This window comes from Apteryx mantelli, chromosome 2, assembly GCF_036417845.1.
Source record: "Apteryx mantelli isolate bAptMan1 chromosome 2, bAptMan1.hap1, whole genome shotgun sequence".
Lineage (NCBI taxonomy): Eukaryota > Metazoa > Chordata > Aves > Apterygiformes > Apterygidae > Apteryx > Apteryx mantelli.
Genome location: NC_089979.1, coordinates 53,812,283 through 53,834,557, shown reverse-complemented (window position 1 = coordinate 53,834,557; position 22,275 = coordinate 53,812,283). Strand labels below are relative to the sequence as shown.

Here is a 22,275-nt window from a genome sequence, read left to right as displayed (position 1 = left end):
GAAGCCACTCCAAAAAGATTCTCAGGAGTGGCATGAGAGCATCTAGAAGCAATGTGGTGATATTAGAGCTTTGTTCTTTGGATGATGTTGAATGTCTGCAGAACTTCTTTTGAAAGCAATTCTAGGGTACGATTCAGAACTGTAGTAATAATAACAGCACATCCTAGGTGTGGAAAGAGGTTTAGCTTTGGTATATAAAAACAGTAAACTTGGTATGTATGTTTTCTGGAGTAGGCGATCATCTGGCAGAATCATAAGCTTTGAAATCCACACATTCAGTGGAGCAGCCAAAAAAAGGAATGTGACTGCCTGTTCTCCATAGCAGATGTGTTTGGCAGTCCAGGTAGAAAGCCCTGTCAGGTTAGATCCTCAGCTTCACTCTGTCTTTCAAAGAGTTTTGTTCCAAAGGCGGTTTCTGGGTTTGATTGCAGTGTGTTGCTGGCACAGAGAACTGGCAAAGAGTGAACACAGAGATCCCTGTCAAGTCTCCTCGCTTTGCAGTTTTTGATTTGGCTGAAGGCAAATCCTACTGCTTCCGGGTTCGCTGTTGCAATTCAGCTGGAATTGGTGAGCCTTCAGAAGCAACTGAAGCTACTGTGGTGGATGACAAACTTGGTAAGTGTGTGGTCATATGTATTAAATTAACCTCTGTGGTATCTTTTCAGTTTATGATGTAATTGTTCTTGCTGAAGACATACAGCTGTCCAATAACTAATTCAAGTATGAACAGTAGTTGATGATTTACTCCTTTTAATTAAGACAATGTTGGTTTGGATTGGTGAACCTGTAATGTGTAGTTAGATGACAGATGAAAACCAATGAAATTAAGCTGCAAATAATGATGCCAAGAACTGCAAAGGCAGCAAATAGTGAAAGAAAATTAAAACTCAAGGAGTACAAAAATGTTTTGTTTTACTTAGAGTCTTTACTGAAAATAAGCCCCAGACATCTCAGAGTTTAATCTTCCTTGTTTGCCAAATTAAACAAAAGTGAAGAATTTAATACTTATATGGATGTAGAGAGTATTTCTATTGGAAGAAAATCCAATATGTACACCAAAGGAAAGCATCAGTAGCTGTGTTTACATTAGCAATTTGGTTCGGAACAGTAACACAGATTTGAACCAAATGCCCAGATTGTCTCTGTTTACTTCATATTGGTTCAGTTCTCAGAACAGTTTGATGTACATGAATTAGGAGGAGAGTAAAACAGAGCTCTTCTCGAAAAACACTTTAGATTCATTTCAGTACTTAAAGGGGACAGTAGTTTCTGACTCTTTCTGTGGGCTGTACAAAATCTTTCAATGTGCACCTAACACTTCTTCCCTTTAGAAAGCTCCAAATCACATCTCTAGTGGAGACATTCAGTGCAGGGGAACAGACTAAATCTAATCTGAAGGAAATGCCCTCAACAATGCAATGCCCCGAACGTATGCAGTGGAGATGCAAGGAACCTCAGTGCCAAAAAAAGCTTGAATCTACTGATCCCACCCTATTGTGCCAGATTACTTGGTGATATAGATATAACGAGCAAAGAGTTTATAAACTTAAAAGTAAAATTTTGTATAAATCAGGAAGCATGAGATCAGTGGAGTTAAAAGAGTGTTGTGGTAATATAATCAAGAATAGAACATCAACCTTATTTTTTTATTTGTAAATTTTGACTGGTTGGTCATTAATTTATTTCTGTTTCCCTCCCCAGATATTCCCAAAGCTCCTGGCCGTATTATGCCAACTAGGAATACAGATACCTCAGTTGTTGTCACTTGGACAGAACCCCCAGATGCCAAGGAGCTGGTTGGGTACTACATTGAGTCAAGTGTGGTTGGATCTGGTCGTTGGGAACCATGCAACAACAATCCAGTGAAAGGCACAAGGTGATGGATTTAAAAGAGTGGAAATTATGATCACAGGTTTTACGATTTACTTGTTTATGTGCTTTGCAGCCAGTAGTAGTAGTAGTAGTAATAGTAGTAGTAGTAGTAGTAGTAGTAGTAGTAGTAGTAGTAGTAGTAGTAATTGCTCTGTGGTAGCCAAAAGGCTGTAATCACTCTTAGAAGGTGAATTTCCTAAGACGCTATGAAGACATATTTCAAAGTGTGATTCTTGTTCAAAAGGAATATATAATCAGCCTTATATTAAGAACCAATTAGTCAATAGGGAAAAAACGTGGACATTGGCAGGAAAGAAAAGAGAAACAGTTCACTAGTTCTAGCTATTGTACAGCCTATCAGTTTGATGAAAAACAGTACAGTGAGGAATGAGTGCACTTACAATGTGTAAAACTAAACTGCATAATGTTTGGAAGCCAAGTCCTTCAATTGGAAGATTATTGTAAACACTTCTGGAACTGTATATTCAGAATGTCAGGAGGAAATTTGGACTGTATCATTCTAACAATATTAGTTGCTAATTGCTCCTTCACTTGCAATTATGATATTAATGAACACTCTTAAATATTGCATGTGGAGCTCGCTTTTCTTACTGACATGAAATTATTCTCTACTCAGAAAAATTAATCCAGATTTAAACCTTTGCAAGCTAAATCAGATGTGGGCAAATGAGGGTTTTCTTTGAGTAAGGATTTCAGATTTAAAGTCTAAAGGAATAATTGCAGAACTTGAACCCAAATGTACTGATGTCAGTCCAGAAGCAGCCCTTGTTTGTTATGACTGATTATGGCTATTTGTAACTGCTATCCATGATAGCTCTTATTACAACACATACATCTCTGCTAAATGTTGTTGGACCAATTTTGTTGTTTAGAAGTGCATTTTAAATGCTGAAAGTGTCAAGAGCACCTAAAAAATCCACTCTCTTGAACACACCCATGACAATTTCATTTAAGTCTTCTTTTGTGCATATAATTGCAGATGCTGTGTTTATTATTATACACTTTCACACATACTTTCCTGATTTATACTGTGGTTAAATAAAACGTTGGTAGAGTTTAGTGCTCTGTGGTTATTTCAAGATTTGAAAATGTGATCTTTAATCCCCCCAGAAACAAAAAATATTGTTCTGAATTGTTATATATTGTTATGTAATTACACTGCTTAGGTTCCTATTACCACATTTTTTATCTATGGGATATAATGTACGATACAGGCATGTACAAGCTGTATGTTAACCATTGGCTTTTCTGGTTGAATCAATCAAAGCATTAGCTGTAGCTCATTGTTTGCATTATTGAGTAAATTTTGATGTTTTGAAACTTGTGTTCTGTACACATCCAGCAAAAAGCAAGTGCTTTGAAAAAGTCTGGTAGCATGGCCAATGAAAATTCTGCTCTGAAAATTTCATTCAGGATTTCAATCTTTTTCAAAAAAAAATTTGCTTTTGAAATATATTTTATGTTTTCTATTTTATTTTTGCTTTGTTCATCACTGCATGATGTCAGCACTAGTAGTGCAGAGTATGACATTATGAAATAGGGCAAAGTAAAAGTAATACGAAATAAAATACATTCAAAATGCATATTGAAAATTAAATTTTGTTTTGAAATGAAATGTTGAAATTTCCAAAATGAAAATTTTCCAAAGAAGTGTTTTCTCTCTTCTTAGGAAATTTTGTGTTCTCAGTGTGGGCACTGGAGAAAATTTATGATTTTTTTTGTGTAATCATAATGTAATCCAACAGAAAAACTATTCTGATAGAAGAATTTGAGTGACTTAGATTATTGTGTCATATCTATAAGCAAGAAAGTGAAGTTAATAATGTGACAATTTTTTTTTTTGCTGTTTTACAATGCACTGTAATTTTTGTGAACACTGTAATTTTTCATTTATGATTGAAAGTTAATTATATGAACTTGTGCTAACCAAGTATCTTTTACTTATGTCATGAAGGTATCCTATAAGCAAATATATCTTTTAAATATACATATACACACACACACACACATCATATTATTACATTATATATATATTATATATATATCTTATCTCTGCAGATTTTTGCATTGTTTCTGTTAGGAAGTATGGATTTTGTATTCCAGCACTGAGCAGAAGATAGACCCTCTAGGAACACATGAACTTCTATAGTCTTAGTTGGGAATGGGTACAGGTGAAAAAGGGTATGGCTAAGGAGACGTGGTTTTAGGCATCATCTTCTATGTGTGAATGAAGTGCTTAGGTACATCCTGCATCCTCTTACCATCATCTGAGTGCTCATGTCATGTTTTACCCTCAATTATCAGAAACCAGAATAAATTTTATTGAATAAGTGCTTTTTTTTGCTTAAGATTTTTGTTTTCTTCATAATACTTTCTAAGTATTCTTTTACTGGTTTGTTTTAGATTCATTTGCCATGGGCTCGTCACTGGTGAGAAGTACATTTTCAGAGTCAGAGCTGTTAATGCAGCTGGACTCAGTGAATTTTCACAGGAATCAGAGCCTATAGAAGTGCAAGCAGCCATTGGTAAGCTATTTCCTATTGCCCTGTTCAACGCTGAATATGTTTTTTTACAGTAAAGATGTTTTTAGCAACTGTTTGTAAATAATTGTTTGGTTTTACAATACTGTCCACAAATAATGATTTACCCGTAGATCATATGTAATGCCTCACAGCCATACTTTCATGGTCACTGCACTTTTGTAGACTGTTCACCATCAAGTCTTCTTCAGGTGTTTCTTGTGAACCACTGTAAGAGAGCACTGCCAAGTTCCCTTCACAGTTATCCTGGAAAATGGAATGCCATTCTGATTCCATAATGTGGTATTTATCATCTCTAATATGCACCATCCTATATAAAGGCAATTCCAAAGAGCTCTGTTTCCATACCTCAACCTAACAATAAATGCTGCAATGTTTTTTTGTAAACCTTTTCTAACTCTGTGTGTTCTCCCTTTGCTGATGAATTATTTCTGTTTGCCATTGCCTGAACTAATCCATAAGATTAATGAGATCATTGGACTAGAGCAAACTGTATGTCTGCAACACTCTCACTCTCATTTGTATCAAACTCGCATACCTCACAACCTTAGAGCAGAAAGATGTGGGCTGAAGGCAATTTTGTGATATCGTTTTAAAAGGATCATAAATACAATCTGGAAGATCTAATGCTAAAATAAATGTACCGAGTGAAGATTACTATTAACTTTCCATATTTCTTCTGCTCTGAAAAATAGACAGTATTAAAAGAGCATTACTTATGAGGAGGTTGAGAGATATTCCTTACATTTAAAATGTTTGTGAATCCACGCTTAGCATTCTGTTCATAAAAAATGTGATTTGTTATATTTTGCCTGTATTGTTCATTGTGTGCATTTCTTCATTCTGTTGAGCAAATGAAGAAAAAACAATGCCTTCTAATTCAACGTCTTTGCTGTTTTCTGGCAATTACAGGGGGAGGATTGCTTCATGGTGTGTGTCCTGAACTGAGTGGTAAAGCTGGTGAACTAACAGACCGCACTACTAGTTGGGAAGGCGTGCATGAGTCCTCCCAGCCTATCTTTGACACAGATGCTTTGCTAAAATGCAGTGCTAAATTTAATAGACAGACACTACCCAGTAGCTCTGACAAACTGGGGGACACAGGAGACAATTACATGAGAGAAATGACTAAGGATTCTACCACATCTGCACCACAAAAGGTTGCTGCTAAGCAGGCAAGTAAGTCTCAACCCGGGGATCCTTTGACACTGGAAAAGGTGAAAGAGAAGAAAGATATAGGTGAGAGTTACTAAAATAAATAGATTTCACTGCTTTGGTACATTTACTTCAGACATATGTAACCTCTGCTCATCCATGTCACAAGTGAACATTTTCTCTGATAACGCATTTTCCATCAGAGCCATTAATTACATGCTCAGCTCTCCATTAAGATCATTATGCATGTAATGGTATCAGAGATCATTTCACATACCTAGTGGCTATTGGCAGTGAAGCATATACATCCATTTACTAATTTAATAGCTTCTTTGATTATATATTAATGTATCCAAAATAATGTATGATTTCTAAATCACTTCAGTAATTTGTTCTCGGGTACCTACTCTCTGCATTATGTATATATGAAGGTAACAAAATCTGATTATGATAGTGAGTATGAAAATTTCTGTTGTGTTAAGATACAAGAAGATCTTTTGTTGATTTATGCCTAGGCTACAGCTTATCTTCTAAGTTGCAGTGCTAGTGAATATTGTGTTGTATCTCTGACTTGACAGTAATATGTAATGAGGAAGACCTATCAGGTTGAAGGCACATGCAAAAAAATATGTTTTATGTTGTCAACACCTTAACACCCATCATGCCTAAGAAATATGGAGCTTGAGTTTCATTTAAGCCCTGGTACCTGGCCAGTGAACTAAATTCCTCCCCAGGCTTCTGAAGTGAGACTCAAAAAGCTTGAGCAAAACACTGAACAGTAAACAAACTACAAGCACCTTGGGCCAGCTGGCACTAAGATAAAACAATAAAGACAAAAGGAAATATATATGATGTAGGATTTCCATCAAAAACAGGACTTCAAGGTCATAAGTAGAGCTCTTAACTGGCACATGACATATTGGATATGTGCAAATATTTCCCCACTGGATATAGAAGTGGCATTAGAAGAAAATGGGTGTAGTTCTTGGGATGAAGTTCATGATTTCTGTATTGTTAAAACATAATAAAAAGGAGGATTATACTGCAATTTTTTTTTTAAAGTAAGTTCCAGTAACAGACATGTTCCATATCTGATCAGTCTACAATAGCTGTGATCATGTTTCCTTCCATTAAGGTAAGATTATATGAAGGGTGCAATGATAATGTTTGCACAGTGTATAAATTAAAAAAAAAAAAGAATGAGCAGATAACCTGCATTCTGGGAAGGGAAGAATGTGGGCCTATAAAAAAGGAACTAAAACAAATACTGTATGTGTGAAAGAGTTTGCTTTCAGCAAAAGAAAACAAATCATTGCATCACCAATTTTTTACTTTTCTTGTAATGTTAATTTTAGTTCCTCATTTTTCACGATTTTAAAGTAAATCCTGATCACTTACATGAGCGCTGCAATTGCAACACATTTTTTCACTATGTATCAGCTTGCTTCTCAAAAGACAAATGATCTTGAAAATTAAATCCAATGTAGTTTGTTTTTTTCCATTTGGTTTATGGAAGCTTCTATCCTGCATTTCTTATTCCAGCAAAATTTTTCTTGACCACACTGAGATATTTTCCTTATTAGAAAATGCAGAATGGGGCTACCTGGACACAATAATCAAATGCCTGTCTTACTAATGAAATACTATTTATTTCCTATTTATGTGTTATTCATGTTGAAACAGCTGCTCCATCTCCACCTTATGACATAACAGTACTTGAGAGTGTTCGTGACTCAATGGTATTGGGATGGAAACAACCCAAAGTCACTGGTGGAACTGAAATTACTGGCTACTATGTGAACTATCGTGAAGTAATTGGTGGAGTTCCTGGGAAATGGATGGAGGCCAACATTAAGCCCGTTAGTGAGAGGGCATACAGGGTAAGAAGTTAACCTTTGTTATTGTTTTGGGTATACTAGAATTATGCAAACAGTATTTCCAAAACAGATCTCAAAGACAGATTAGGATGAAATTATAATTCAGTTTACAGATTACTGTTCAGAGAGTTTTATATCCACAGCAAATATTTCTGCTATGTCTTCTCATATGCAAATATCATACATATATTAAGAGTCACACTAAAGATATTTGTCATTCTTGTATTTTTTTAAGAATCTTTGCTATAAGTGATAGACATTATTACACTACTATCCGAGACCTCAGAAGCCTTTTGGTTAATACATTAGGCAAACTGCAGCTTCTGGTGCTACACAAATTCTGTAGTGCAGTGAAATACTATATTGTTCTATTTGCTTTGTTGTTAGGGTTTATGTCTCAAAGTGATGAAAAGTACCTGTTCATATTTAGAGGATGCAGAGGAGTTGTGTATAGGTTTAATGCAATGTCTGACCCTTTGCTGCCCTTCCGTAATATGTAGATCCTCCTGGTAAACACATTTATCACCCATACCCCTCTCTATTTTCTACTGAATTATTTGTTAAACTCATTTAAACTTCTGTACTACATTATTTGTGAACTTATCTATTAGTTTAGATAACCAACCGTCATCTGTGGATTCTTTCCTCTAGTCATAGCCTGAATTTTCAAAAGTAAGGCCCTCACAACTAATGGCATTGCCACTGGGCTTGGTAGACTTAGCTGCAGTGCTCACTGGTGCTGTAACCAGGTCTGTGCCAGCTGTGTTCTCTGATTTGTTCTTGACCCAATTTAGAGGGGCAGTGCTAGCTATAAACTAGTGGAGCTGCTATACAAAAGCAGTGCAATGACTGTGCTAAGTTTTTCACCCTGATGCAAGGACAACTCTTGCCTTACGCCAGCTTGCTCTGGATCACGAGACAGATTCATATAATTGTTGTTTAGCAATACTCTGCTTCCTCCCTGACTACCAAAGAGTCTGTCAGTAAGAAAAGTGTTTTATAATTTGAGCATGCTAAGAAAATTTATGTACACTCTGCCACTGATTAGAGGGAAGCCAAGATAGTTGTCAATTTATATATTATTTTAATAAACATTTCATTTAAAAGCATGCTCATATTTTGAATAATTGGCATTGTGGCTTCCTCCTGAAGCTTTAATCCAAAGTTATTGAGTGTCATTTTGTTGATTGCACAGATTCAAAATCTGAAGGAAAACATGGTGTACCAGTTCCAAGTTGCTGCTGCTAACCTGGCTGGGGTTGGGACACCCTCCCTACCCAGTAAATCCTTCAAATGTGAAGAATGGACCATTGCTGTACCAGGTAGGATACTGACAGCGATGTGGTTACTCACAGCCACAGGGTGCTCTGTGGCCAAAACCCTAAGTTCTCAATGCCCTCAATTTTCAGGAATCAGTGGGCGTTGAAGTCATACCCAGACTTAAATCTCTGTTGCTGTGATTTAGTACATTTATACAGATGCATTAAACAATCCCCATTTAACTGGTAACATTTTACAGACAACTTGTGTTTTCTTTATCTTTCCTGCTTGATTTCTGTACGGTCTGCCACTGTGCTTCCCAGTTTAAATTGCAGACATAAATGCCTGTCTAAGGTACACAGAAGGGAAGAATGAGGCCCTGTAACCCTTGTCTAAACATATCACTTCAAGGCCAGATCACTGGCCTTTTAACACTCATCAAAATTAATGAAAACAACCTCCATTGACTTCAGTGGACTTTAGAACAGGCCTTGAAGCAGCATATTAGCTTAATAATTAACTTATCTCTCTGACTTTGGAGATTATTTGTCATTTTTGTTTGTTCATGAATATTTGATCAAGATACCAGATCTCAAAAAATGGAATTGTTTGTTGGGCTTGTCTTTTTAATAATTATGGATTGTATTTATATCTGGACTAGATCTGATACAATAGAACCACACCTGTTTATCAGCTCTGAATGTAGAATGCAGTGTTTGGTTTGGGTTTTTGAAGTCTTATGCATTAGCCCCTTTGGGCTTTATTTAGTAACCGCAACTCTAACTTTTATTCTTTCCTTTCAGGACCACCCCATGATCTTGCATGCACAGAAATTAGGAAAGATTCTTTGGTTTTATTGTGGAAGGAACCAGTTTATACTGGTCGTAGTCCTATAGCTGGTTATTATGTTGATATAAAGGAAACTGAAGCAACGGAGGAACATTGGAGAAGTGTCAATGAGAAGCCACTTCAAAAGAGATTCTTGAAGGTACAATAGTTTAAGATTCAAATACAGGTATAACAGTATAACCTTGAGGAAGTCAATCTTAGATATACCATTGCGTTTTGATCATATTTCCATATAATTAAACGCTTAGTAGGCTATGTTGTGCCTAGAACACACCCATGTAATGCTAGTACAGTCAGACAAGACTGTAACTTGGAAAAAAATCTGGCATGACAAACCTAAAAATAAAAGCAAGCAATGCTAAAACCAAATATTGTTCTTATAACATAGGAGACATCCCTAGCTTTTTCTAGCCTAAAGTGAAAGATAGGCATCACAGTACAAAAAAAAGATGTTGTGATAATGTGGCAGATGATTCTTTCTAACATAAAGTACCCTCTACTCACATTTCACTGCAAGTTAAGCCCAGGTTTTTTGCACTGCTATGATACATCATTTTTTGGAATGACTTCTAAACAAAGGATCAGCTGTATCTCAGTTCTAGAGATACATTTGAAGTAGGTTTGCTATTTTTATGCTTTTCAGATCATTTGAAAGATATTCACTTTAAGGTGTGATCCTTTCATACATTTTTAAAGCGATGTTTATGATTGCTGGAGTCATTATATTTAAACAAAGAGTGTCCTGTTTATAAATTGGTGTGGCTAGCACTTTTACCCCAAGAATTTTTTTTTAAACACCAGAATTGACGTGCGGTAAAAGACTATACTGTTTCAGAGGTCAGCAGACATAAATTAAAAACATCCTGTTCCAATGATAATGTTCCCTTCCAAAGAAGGGACTGTCTAAATGATAACTATGCATACAAGGAAGGAACAAACCAAACAGATTAGTCACGTCACTCTGGAATTGAACAAAAAAACATGAGGAAAAAATATTTGTCAACTGGAAAAGGAGGAAAACAAAAGAGAAAGAAAATATAACTGTCAAGCATCCAAACTGATACTGTAAGAAGTGTGAAATTAATATCAGTGTCTTGTAGCAGATCATGTTCTTATGTTTGCTTCCTCCAGATAGGTGGCCTCAAAGAAGGTGTGAGCTATGTGTTCCGTGTGCAGGCAACAAACCAGGCTGGTGTTGGGAAACCATCAGCTGTCACTGATCCTGTTGTAGCTGAAACACAGCCAGGTTTGTTAGAAATCCTTCCTCTCTTGCATCTTATTTAAACAGGCTCCTGTTTGTGCAATGCGTTTGTATACAGACTGCATGCAAAGAATCTGACCCCTCTCAAGTCAGGCTTGTTTACTACACAGGAAAAGAGTTGCGGGTCACATCTTACTTTCTTTTCAGATATATTTTAAGGTCACATCAGATTTTTTTACCATAAATACCTGTTCAGGAATATAAAAATACAATAAAGTTGTAAGATGTGTATATATCTATGAATACATGCATAAATGTAAGACCTACTAAGGTCAGCGTAACCAGAAAACTCTGCAAATGGGGGTTTTGCCCATCCTATGTTAAATCAGTTGTTTATGCTGTATCCCTCTCTTTTCTTTAACTCATGTAATATGCCTGAGGAAAGAGTAAAATAAAATGTTCTTTTTTTTCCTTTGACATTTAAATTAAAGCTTTTAAACAATTTAATGAAGTAATAGTGGAGACCATCTTCAGCAGGAATTCAAGTGCAATGGTTTGCCATAGACATTCTTGAAGTCTGGCTCTGGTGTGTCTATAATGCGGGCAAGGAACACGGAAACCAGTACAGACGTGCAGAATCTCCATATAGTTGGGCCTGGAACTTCAGAAAATCCCTGAACTTTGTGTAGGTACCATAGGTGAGCTGGATCAGAATCACCAGCCTTTTGTCACCAGAAACAATTCCTTAACAGAAAACATAACCATGGCATGTGTCTCTGAGTGCCTTCCTTTCTTTGCCCTCTTCTGTGGATAGAAAGTTGCAGCTTTTTGCCTATTAGTAAGAGCGGGAACTGTAGATGTAAAACTTAAAACCCTCAAGCTCTAGAATAAAGCAATTTTAAAACTGTGGTCTACTCATGTATAGACCATGTTAGAAACGTAGGAACTTGCAACATAGAAAAATGAACTTTGAGATATCTTTAATAAATCTAGTGTAAACTTAGTATGAAGTAAAAAGATAGAGGACTATAACCCAGCCTAGAACCACCATAGCCCTCTTCTCCCCAGACAAGTTCCTTTTTGCTGCCCACAGACTCTCATAATTGATCCCGCCTGGGGAAGTTTCTAAGAGCTCTGAAAGAGGAGGAAGGAAGAGGAGCCTAGCACGGCAGGCAGTGGCAGGCAGGGCAGCTTGGGGCCTGAGGCAGCCAGCAGTGGGGAGCATGAGTGGCGGTGCAGGGGTGCATAGGTCTGGCACAGGTGAAGGAGGTGGCTACCTGGGCAGCCCGCTGCCTACTCTGCCTACACCTGAGTCCTGGCAGTCAGGCTGCTTCTGCTCGCGGAAATACCTGGAATTTATCTGGGATGGTATCAATTGTGGCAGGGGGAGCAGATGCTTCTGGGGAGAATCTGTTCCCATTCCCACCCTGTCTGCCCCAGGAGCATTTTTCCAAGACCCTTTTACTGGTTCTGCATCCCAGGTCCATCTTTACCTCTCCCATTCCCACAGCAGGACTGGTCCAGCTCTCATAAACACCTGGTCCTTATTCCTGGGATGGCAAAAATCCTAAAAAGCCTTGAATTAGGTCTCAGTGAGGCCGTAATTCATGTCAAGCTGGGTGTGTAAAAGAATGAGAAAACCTGGAGTGGGGAGATGGGGTGACTGTTGGTGAGGCTGGAAAGAGGGGAAAAGACTGGAAGGAGTAGGTGGTAAGTTGAGGGGGATAAGATTTTGATATTGGGACAAGAGAGGCTAAGGGCATGGATAAGAAGGGCTTGGGTCAGGAGAGGGAGATATTAATTGTGGATAGCTCTCAGATAAAAAGATAATATTTTGGGTGCCTGAAAAGGGTCAGAGAGTCAGGCAGGACGGGGGTGGACCTGGGTGCCCCAAGGACTGGTGGCTTAGGAAACTGAGGCCATGAGAACTTCAGGAGGAATAACAGCCAAATCAGGAGTCTGTGAACTCTGTGGTGCTCTGGTCTATGGCACCAGACCAGAAGAGTTACCATGGGGGGGCACCATGGGGTAACTCCCACCATATTGGCAGCTATAACCAGAATAACAGGGCACACAGCATTGCTAGTCCCTCAGATCATCTTTCCTCCCTCCCCCCAGGTTTCATCTCTCACAGCCACTGCATCTTCCTTTTTTTTTTTCAAAAATACAGTAGCCCTAATTCCAGATCTACAACCTGCTGAGTCACTAGTATCATTTCTACCACCTGCAAGTGGAGCAAGACAAGACTTGCAATCCTTTTCTGGAAAACAGCTTGCATACAGCAGCAGCAACCCCTCATAAAACAAAAATCAAATTAATATCGATACTAAACTTTTGGCTTTATTATTCCATTTCCTTTGAGGGTCAATATTTGTCTGTCAGACTTATGGTAAAAACTTGTATGATAGCAGCCTTCAAGTGTGCTAAATAGAGGATTTTCCATGTAACTACAGTTCCAACAAAATATGAATGTAAACTCTAGTGAAGATGATCATCACAGACAAAAAATTCCTACAACATTCACTCCAATAAGGTGCATGCCCCACATGGCAATATGTGAAGCAGAATGGTCAGTTTGCAGGCCGCACTGTTAGAGATGGAGGTGCATTTCAGGACTATGGCTCTTTTGTTTAGTAGACTCTGGTTCAGAGGAGTACTACCTGACTGATAGAAAGAAAGCCAGGGCTCGACCTAGTGAAACCTCAGAGAAATTGAAAATGATTTGAACTTGTTCAAATTTGGTTGACCCATATTTTGAGCTCAGATCTGCAGATACAGTACCCACCAAAATAAGCTTCTTAAAAGTGTTAAGAAAGGACAAAAGGCTTATTAAAAAATATTTCAGAAAGCATTCTCTTGGGCAGGATTTCACCTTTCTCACTCAAACCACACAAACCTCAAGAACAATCATATCATTTTTTCTAATTACCACAAATCTTTTGGAGGAGTGTTCCCCAATGAATGTTGCCGTTATTAAGATCTTGGATGGAGACAAAATATTGTTAGATCTCTTTAGAGAATTCCTGCTGGAATGTTGCTGGAATGTTACTTTTGTCAAGTGCGTAAAATCAGCAGAAGACTGAGCTCTCTAACCAAAGAACATAGGTAAATAATATGCTGAATAAAAATATTTGCTTTAATAGTTACTTTTGTATACCTAGTGAAATGTGTAAATATAATGATGAAATACTTTGTATCCATCTTCTCTTCTTTGAAAACTGTATGTAATTTCTACAGTTATCTTTAAAAATTAAATGAAATACTCCTCACCCCCCAAAACAAACAAATAAACAAACAAACAAACAAACTCACAAACAAACTCCAATTCAGTCTAGTTTTTAGTTGTAACTTTGTCTTTACACAAAACCACTTTGGTCTGTGGGGATTTCACAGGAAAGAGGAGAAATCCAGGGAGCAGACTGCAGCTCTTCCCCATGACTTCTCAGGTCTGCCCTTAGTCCTTGTGTGCTTTGGTACAAAGCAAAATTAGATTCTGATCCTGCATCAGTCACTTCAGAAGGGCTTTGCATAAGCATATGAGCTGTCCTGGGGATCAGATCATAGGACCCCAACTTAACCCTCACCTGAGGGACTTGCTGTGTGCTTTTGTAAAAGGAACTTTTTTGTATGAGGGCTCCTGCACTTTTCTATTAATACTCAGTTACAAGAACTTGTACTTCAAGTGCTGTTTCAGCCAGAACAGCTTTCTCCACGATATACCTGTGAGGCTCACCTGGCCTCTAGCAACAGAATCAGGAACACACTAGAGAGAGTATAAAGTTACAATTACCCATCTTTCCTGACACTGCCTTAGGTTCTGCTATGACCACAGCTGTATAAGACCTAAAAATGTAACCTGGTGGCTCTCTCAGCCTGTCTGCTTTTTAATGTTAATCACACACACAGTTATCTATCAAAATCACTTCAACTAATCAATAGGTAATATCCAACTTGACAGAAAAGATTTTCAGCAGCATGTTTTGAAAATTTTAAGGCCAAGTCTCAGAAATTAATGAAACTGTCCCATTCAACTTTTCTCTTCTGATTAGGTGTATTTAAAATGATGCCAGTAACTCTGTTGTCAAGCTGTCTGCTTTATCTTAATGTTATCTCTTTCCCTTCAATGTAACAAAGCACTCAGATAAATGGGGATAATCAGTATTTGATATGACATCTCAATATCTTATTTCTTATGGTTTCTTTAAGAGAGGCACTGGACGATATGTTGACACTACTAGGCTATCTGGAGAAGGGGAATTAGACTAGTATTGTTATGGCTTCCTCTTTGGTTTCACTTTGTAGGATAGGTGGAGCCCTCTGCCCAGTAGTTTAAAAAGATGACTTTTTTCTCCTATTCTCCCATATAAATATTAGAGGTAAAAGCCAACATCACTTTTGGAGATAAACACTGTGTGTTATTATCATAACATGATTTCTTTAAAACAGATATAAAGAGATTTAAAACTTTAAAACAGATATAAAACAGATTTCAAACTTTAAAACAGATATAAAAGATGCTGTCCTTTGAATGGACCTTCTGGCTGTAATTCTTTGTACATTGCATAAACTGCCATCAAAAGATTCATATACTAATGATCTACAGAAAACTAAACACTAATGACATGTCAGCTGATGGATTTCCATGTAATAAATTACATCATAAAAATTTTGCAAATATGCTGCTGCCTGGTAAGATATCTATAGACCTCAGGCTTCGTTTATCATATATTAGTACTTAACATGTGCTTCATTACTGGGAGGGCTGGTAAATAATAGTACCAAAACATGAATATCAATCTCTTCTTTCATTAAATAGTTATGGCAAGTTATAAAGAATAAGAAGGCTGCACATATACAGATTCTCATTACAGGAGCTACTCACAGTGCTGGAGAGGACGTGTATGGTATTAGGATGAGGAAACACAGAAATCTCCTTGTACTTTTGAGGCTCATTAAGAGTTATGCTGAAAATAAAGCATTTAATTTCAATGTCAGGAATAAGGCTTTTGTCTTTAAGATAGGATACTTTGTGGAGAAAGTGTGTCATTAGCATTCTGGGTAGCCCAGAACTGTCTTAAACTAAATAATATGAGTGCCCTATTCATATGTAAGATCCAACTCAAAGCCATTCAGAAAAGGAAGCTGGATGGTCTCCAACACCTCTTAATGCACAGGCTCTCGGTGACGTTCTCACACAAGCTGTTGAAATGAAAGTTAACGCCATGGATAACAAGACTGCAGAGCCACCTGAATCCCAAATGAAGTTCTCTCAGCTACATCAGCATGCAAGGGGCAGGCTAGAGGTACATTCAGATTTTTGATCTGAGATTCACCCTCAGGGTGTTTTAAGAAAAAACTGGATCACCTTATCCAGCTCAAGGGCCATAGGTACTGGCAAAACAGGGTGGGTGACTCAGCGGCTGATTGCAAATACTCTCTTTGTGAGCCCAGGATGCATGCCACAGACTGTGGCAGGGTCAGATGCCAAGCACAGCAATTAAACCAACTTCTTGGAGTCACTGAAAATGTGCCTCAGTTGCACAAGTGAGCGCTGCTGGGGCAACTCAATAGTTTCCTCTTTTGCCTCTTGCACCTCTCCAAACGCCTGCTTTTGCACATGGTATTCTCTTTAGAGCTCTTATATGACTAGAGAATGAGAAATCTGTGCTACAGAAAGAAAGCTCTGACTATCCCTTACCATGGAAAATATTGCTATTCAATATTTTAAACATTTAGTGGATTTAGAGGCTGACTTTTTTTTCCCTCTTTTTTTTTCCTCTCATGTGTGCTTAGATTTGCTCAAATAAATCAATTGATTTATGATGTTCTTTAATTTGCTCCATATTTTTATGGATTAGAATAAGAATTCTACTCATGAATCAAAGACTGAGGGTCCCAATGTTTGCAGGCTGAGAAGAGGACAATGATCTGCTTAATCCACTCTATGAATGATATGTATGTAAATTTGTTTGCTGGTTTCTCTAAAAAAGTGGAATTGCCTTGTTCTGATCTTTCAGGAACTAAAGAAATGGTGGTTGACGTAGATGATAATGGAGTCATTTCCTTGAACTTTGAATGTGATCAGATGTCTCCAAACTCTAAGTTTGTTTGGTCCAAGAATTATGAACCAATTGAGGATGACTCTCGACTGGACATTGATACGAAAGGCGGAAAGTAAGAATCCTTGGTGGTAACGTTAGTATCATTTTTGCAAATTCTAGGCTGGTCACAGAAATTCATCCTTTGGGGTTTAAGGCCTCAGTAAGAATTAAATCTGCCTTTGATGTTCGAAGGTTGCTTTATGTGCATGCTGTTCTCCATTTGGAAATTGTAGCTCACACAGAATGAGTCAGGCCTCCTGTAAGGGCAGTGCTTCATAGGAAGAGGACACATGTGCTCTGTCATCTTGTAACCTGGTAACCAGGGCAGACATTATTGTTATTATTTTGAATCTCCAAAGGCTAAAATTGTTTGGCTGCTTGCAAAATGCTTTTATCGTGTAATGCTGTTGCAATCTTCTGAGGTGCTGGAGTAAGAAGTACTCTATTTTGATCACGTCTCCATATCCTAGATTTGTTAACTTCTATAATGCTCTGCAAGCCTTATCTGTTTCTTCAGGCTTTCATCAGAGAGGAGGAAATGGCAAATACACAGGTTCAGCCTACAGAGTAACTACGTGCTCTTCCAGTTACAGAAACCATACAGAAAGTAACAGCTCACACTCTTTTGATATTGCATATGAAAATTTAATTACAGGATACTTGCACACTCATCAAAGATGTGACAAAATATTTTTTAGACGTGCTTGAGCTAGCTTAAACTATCTAGCTCCAATACTTTTGGCGCTGAGAGTTTATACAGCTTCCCAGTAAAGTTGTGCAGCTTGTGCCTGGCTCTGTGCTGCTTACCCCTGCAAAGGCAACCTTCACTCTCATGGTGTCATAGATGTTCCTGGTTCTCTCTTCACTCTCTTCTTCACTGACAGAGTCCATATAGTCTAGATATACAGGCTGTGCCGTCTCCATTTATAGTACACATGGCAGGACGTACCCTTCTGTATGCTGGCCAGGGCCCCATATTTTCCTATTCAAAGCAAAGGAATACAGGAATATTTCTGTCTAGTGTTATAGACATAAAGGAGGGCTTTGGTTCAGACTGGTCTCATCTTTTGATCAAAATGTTTTTTTTTAAAGGTCAAAAGCTACCTTTAAGGATCTTGGAGAAGATGATTTGGGAATTTATTCTTGTGTTGTTACAGACACTGATGGAGTTTCATCAAGCTACACAATTGATGAAGAAGGTAAAAAATAATCTCTGTTAAGCATGCCTGTTTTGTTTTCACATCTGGTTTTCCTGCTGCAGTTTATCTCTTATATCCATAAGGCATGCACGCCCTTAATAATTATTTTATGTTTTTTGCAGAAATGAAACGTCTACTTGCTCTGAGCCACGAACGTAAATTCCCAAGTAAGTGAATTGAACATGTCTGTAGGGGAGAGATTTGCATGCATTGGGGTATGTATCACAAAGCTTCTGCCAGCATCAGGTAGAGAAGTTTCTACAACAATTTCAAATTAAAGCATATTTTTGAATTGTAAATCTAAGATTCCTCTATTTTTTTCTTTTTCTTTTAGTACATTTGTGTATTATTGATGTTCTTTCTGCTCTGTTGCATGCTACTGTCTAGGTACATATATTAAGTCTATATATTAGATGGAAATAAGTATCCTATTGTGTTTGTTTCTTCTGCAGAACAGCCTTTTATACTTACTCAGAATACCTAAACTGATTTAAGAAGCTATAATTCTCTGCCCATTTACCTTTACTCTAACTGATGTTAACATACGTTCAAGACAAACAAAGCAGACAATTGTAAACTCAGCTGTAAAGATCTATATATACAGCAATTTTCCTCTTGAAATTAATTCCCTCCCTCTTTTCTGTAACACTTGACAATCTGAACATCTTTCTTGTTGCTTGGGATGGTATTTTCCTTAAGTCCACAGAACTCCTACACCTTTGTGTACTCCTGGTAGTAGTGCAACTTTGTTATTTTCAGCAGAATGTAACTTGAATAATTGAAAAAATAATAAATTGAACAGTAGAATGAATTCTGTTACATACAACTAGACAAGGTCTAAATGTTATCTTCTCCTACTACATCTCTTTCTTCTTCATTCACAGCACTAAAACTCTTGCCTATGTTTTAACACCTTCAACTTTGTGCATGCATTGCTGGAACCTCTGCCAATTCAGCCCACATTGCACCTCTCCAGTCCTGTCAAAGCTTGGCCTTAGAAACCGCCTGTCATTTTGCCTGTATCATCTCCCTTTCTCATTTCCTTCTCTGTCTTTTCCGTATCAGCTCTACTCTTCTGAACATTTTGTATCACCTTTTGACAGTTTAATGACAGCCAAAGCGTCTCCTTGTTTACTCCTGCTCCTCCCAGTCTTTTCCTCCTAATTATGTCTTTACACTGAAAGTTAGTCATCACAAACCCTTCTTGTTGCCACACGTCCTTACTTGCCCTGACCCTTCTCTACTGAGTGCTCATCCACACTCTGTATTCATAGCTAATGTCACAATGTAAGTTCCTCAGGACACACACTGTGCCTTTCTTTACATATTGTTAGGTAACAGCACATTTCTAGATGTGCATGGAGTAGCCAGGAGACACAGGCAAAAACGGAAATTCCTGCAGAATTTATCATAACATTTAAAGGAGAAAACTGTCTTACTTGCTTTGACCCTCCCAGGCCCTGTGGACACTACAAAACTAATCAGTTAGAAACAGAGGTTGGGATATGTCTGGCTATGCCTACGAGGCTGGAAAAATATTGAGTGCCTGTCAGTCAACATGGAACTTTAGTCATATCTCTGGATAATCTGTTTGAGGATTACCAAAATTCTCTATAAAAAAATTAGTCATAGGCATTTCTGATGAAACAGAAGCACTTGCACATTTGTTCATTTGTATTTCTGAACTGCATTTGATTGTAGCTTACTCTTAGAAACATCTGCAGCTGGCACCTTCACTGGAAAATGGGTTGCTTGAATAATCCAGTCTTAAAGAATTCCACTATATGTGAGGGCAATAGTGTATTGGTGTTAGGCAAAGAATAGATTGCTCCAACTCTTCAATTTAGTAGCTGCCTGAGGACATTCTGCCAAGTGCATCTGGTAATTTGTGATGTTGTACCAATACCAATAGGATCTAAAACCTTGTAAGCATGATGGCTGGAAAATCCCTAAAATAGCTGTCAATTGGTGCTTAGGAAAATGGAAATACTTTAAAATAAGACTTTTGCTCGCAGAGAACTGTTCGCTCAGATTAGTCAGATTCCTTTGTACTGGGGGATGAATGATCTTTTCCCCAAAGAGAATCCTTTTACATCCTTTCAGCCCTTTCTGTAACAGTTTCTGAGATACTTTTCCCCTCTCCATTTTAGACTAAGATATTCATAGTTAATTACAGACAAATCAAGTGATGAGTTTAAAATTCCCATTGAGCTGACAGCAAGACAAGAGCAGCGCAGCCTAATGCGTATTCAGACCCCTTTCCTGTTGCTTCAGCTGGCCTCTGTGGCATTGCAGTCACTTTGTTTCAAGAAATTATGCACAATCCCTAATTCCTTTTGTTTCTCATAAACAAAGTGATGCAGTAGGCGAGGAAGCCTCACATGTACCATTTGCACGGTTGTGGCACACTCATAATGTGGCTGCTCTTTGCCCTGCTCCCTTTTGGTAACTCCATCCGTCCTGACTCCCTTTTAACCATTTTCCTCTCTCTGGTTACGCCTGTGTCTTTTTCATAATTCTCTTTTTTCCTATGACTGTTGCCTCACCTCCCAGTAGCCTTTTTCTTACCAGAAACAGGTTCTGTGTCGCTCAGACAGCGAAAGGGTATGGATGAGTGTGTTTGCATGCGCGTGTGTGGAAGGGGTAAGTGTGTGAAGGGTGCAGGGAGTCCTCACATGCAGCCACTCACTTTGTTTGGCAGCATGGTAGAACGGCAGCCAGAAGGCACCTCAGTTGTTTAGGGTAGTGAAAATAGAAAGATAAGCGAAATTAGTCACTACCTCAGTCCCAGTCCTCTCCCGTTATAGCTGGACCATTGTATATGTGAAGTTAATGGAACAACCCATTCCTGGGATTCATCTGGGAGGAGGTGTAGTTTTACATCCATCACCAGACTACATAATCAGGCATTTCACAATGTGTTTGTATACCCCCTCTCAGTAGCTCAATGTTATTACCTTGCAATACAGGCTTTACACTGCTGTGAAAGTGGAGATTTGGGCAGTGTTCACGTACTGCATACATACTCCTGAGAGTAAGATTTTGTGGAAAATCTGAGCATCCACTAAAACAGCTAAAAGTAATGGAAACCAATAAAATGATCAATATGCCCCCAAATCAGAGTCTAAATGCCCATATTTAATGTTGCTGATTAAACTATCTTAACAAAAAGTTGGAGTGAAAGCAAGGTGAGGACTTTTACTGACAAGAACAAGGAAAAATTTAAAAAATCCCTAAAATTTGCTATGGTGTAGCACTATTTATAGTAACTTTTCCTGCTTACACAAGGAATTGGTCTATATGCCATGGATTTCTATATTTGTGTGTAAACAAATATACAGGTGAGATTTATGGTGTATTGTGATACTAAGTGAATTCTAGACATAAAAGTTTCACTCACAGAGGATCAGAGCTCTTAGAAAAATCCCCCAACCTGCAATTTAGCAGTTGACTTTCTGATTAGGCTTTTTGTTTGGTTGGGTTTTTTTTTCCTGCTGGGTCATTTCAGTGTCTTACAGTAACATTATTAAGCAGCTCATTAAATGTGAGTCTGTGCCATACAGACCCATATCATGCTACAGAGCTACTTGCAGTTTACCTTTGAAATAGATTTAGCCTTGTACTAGAATGGAGGGACACCAAGCATAACTCAAATCTTGAACATTTCCAGTCTGTGCAGGCCTAGTGATTGAAGGATCAAGCAATTAAATCTCATCTGTCATCCGATTTATTTGTGGATGGAAGGGCATTCTGTTTATATGAAGAGCTATCATGAGCTAGTTACACTGCATACATCTGAGCATGAAGGAAAGAAATGGCTTTCTGATTACAGAAGAAAATAGTTGTTGGGACACAGGCAAAGTATATGCTTCATTCCTTTCTTTCTTCTGTGTAGCTGTCCCACTTGTATCTGAGTTGGCAGTGGAAATTTTGGAAAAAGGAGAAGTGAGATTTTGGCTGCAAGCTGAAAAACTGTCTGGCAATGCAAAGGCCAACTTTGTATTTAATGATAAGGAGATTTTTAATGGAGAGGTAAGCCTTTTCATTCCCTACAGATGTTTGCCTTGTCATAAGCAATGAGTATTAATGTCACTGTCTTTATTGCACTTTCAACTAGTGTTGCATTCTAACACATTTTCCTGAGAAATATCGTATGTCACTGGAAACATCACTAGAAAGATTTTGTCCATAGTTCTGAGC

General features: G+C 38.0%; 1 protein-coding gene across 1 annotated transcript in view; it reads left to right on the top strand.

Annotated features, from left to right (window-relative positions):
• MYOM1 (myomesin 1) overlaps positions 1-22,275 on the top strand; it is a 77,142-nt gene that overhangs the window by 33,873 nt on the left and 20,994 nt on the right. Inside the window, exons 14-25 of the mRNA XM_067292354.1 lie at positions 432-615; positions 1,702-1,876; positions 4,297-4,418; positions 5,346-5,672; positions 7,272-7,468; positions 8,661-8,787; positions 9,529-9,713; positions 10,706-10,820; positions 16,793-16,949; positions 17,969-18,075; positions 18,198-18,242; positions 21,971-22,107. Of these exons, the coding sequence (XP_067148455.1) occupies positions 432-615; positions 1,702-1,876; positions 4,297-4,418; positions 5,346-5,672; positions 7,272-7,468; positions 8,661-8,787; positions 9,529-9,713; positions 10,706-10,820; positions 16,793-16,949; positions 17,969-18,075; positions 18,198-18,242; positions 21,971-22,107 (1,878 nt within the window). The remainder of the gene's footprint in view (positions 1-431; positions 616-1,701; positions 1,877-4,296; positions 4,419-5,345; positions 5,673-7,271; positions 7,469-8,660; positions 8,788-9,528; positions 9,714-10,705; positions 10,821-16,792; positions 16,950-17,968; positions 18,076-18,197; positions 18,243-21,970; positions 22,108-22,275) is intronic.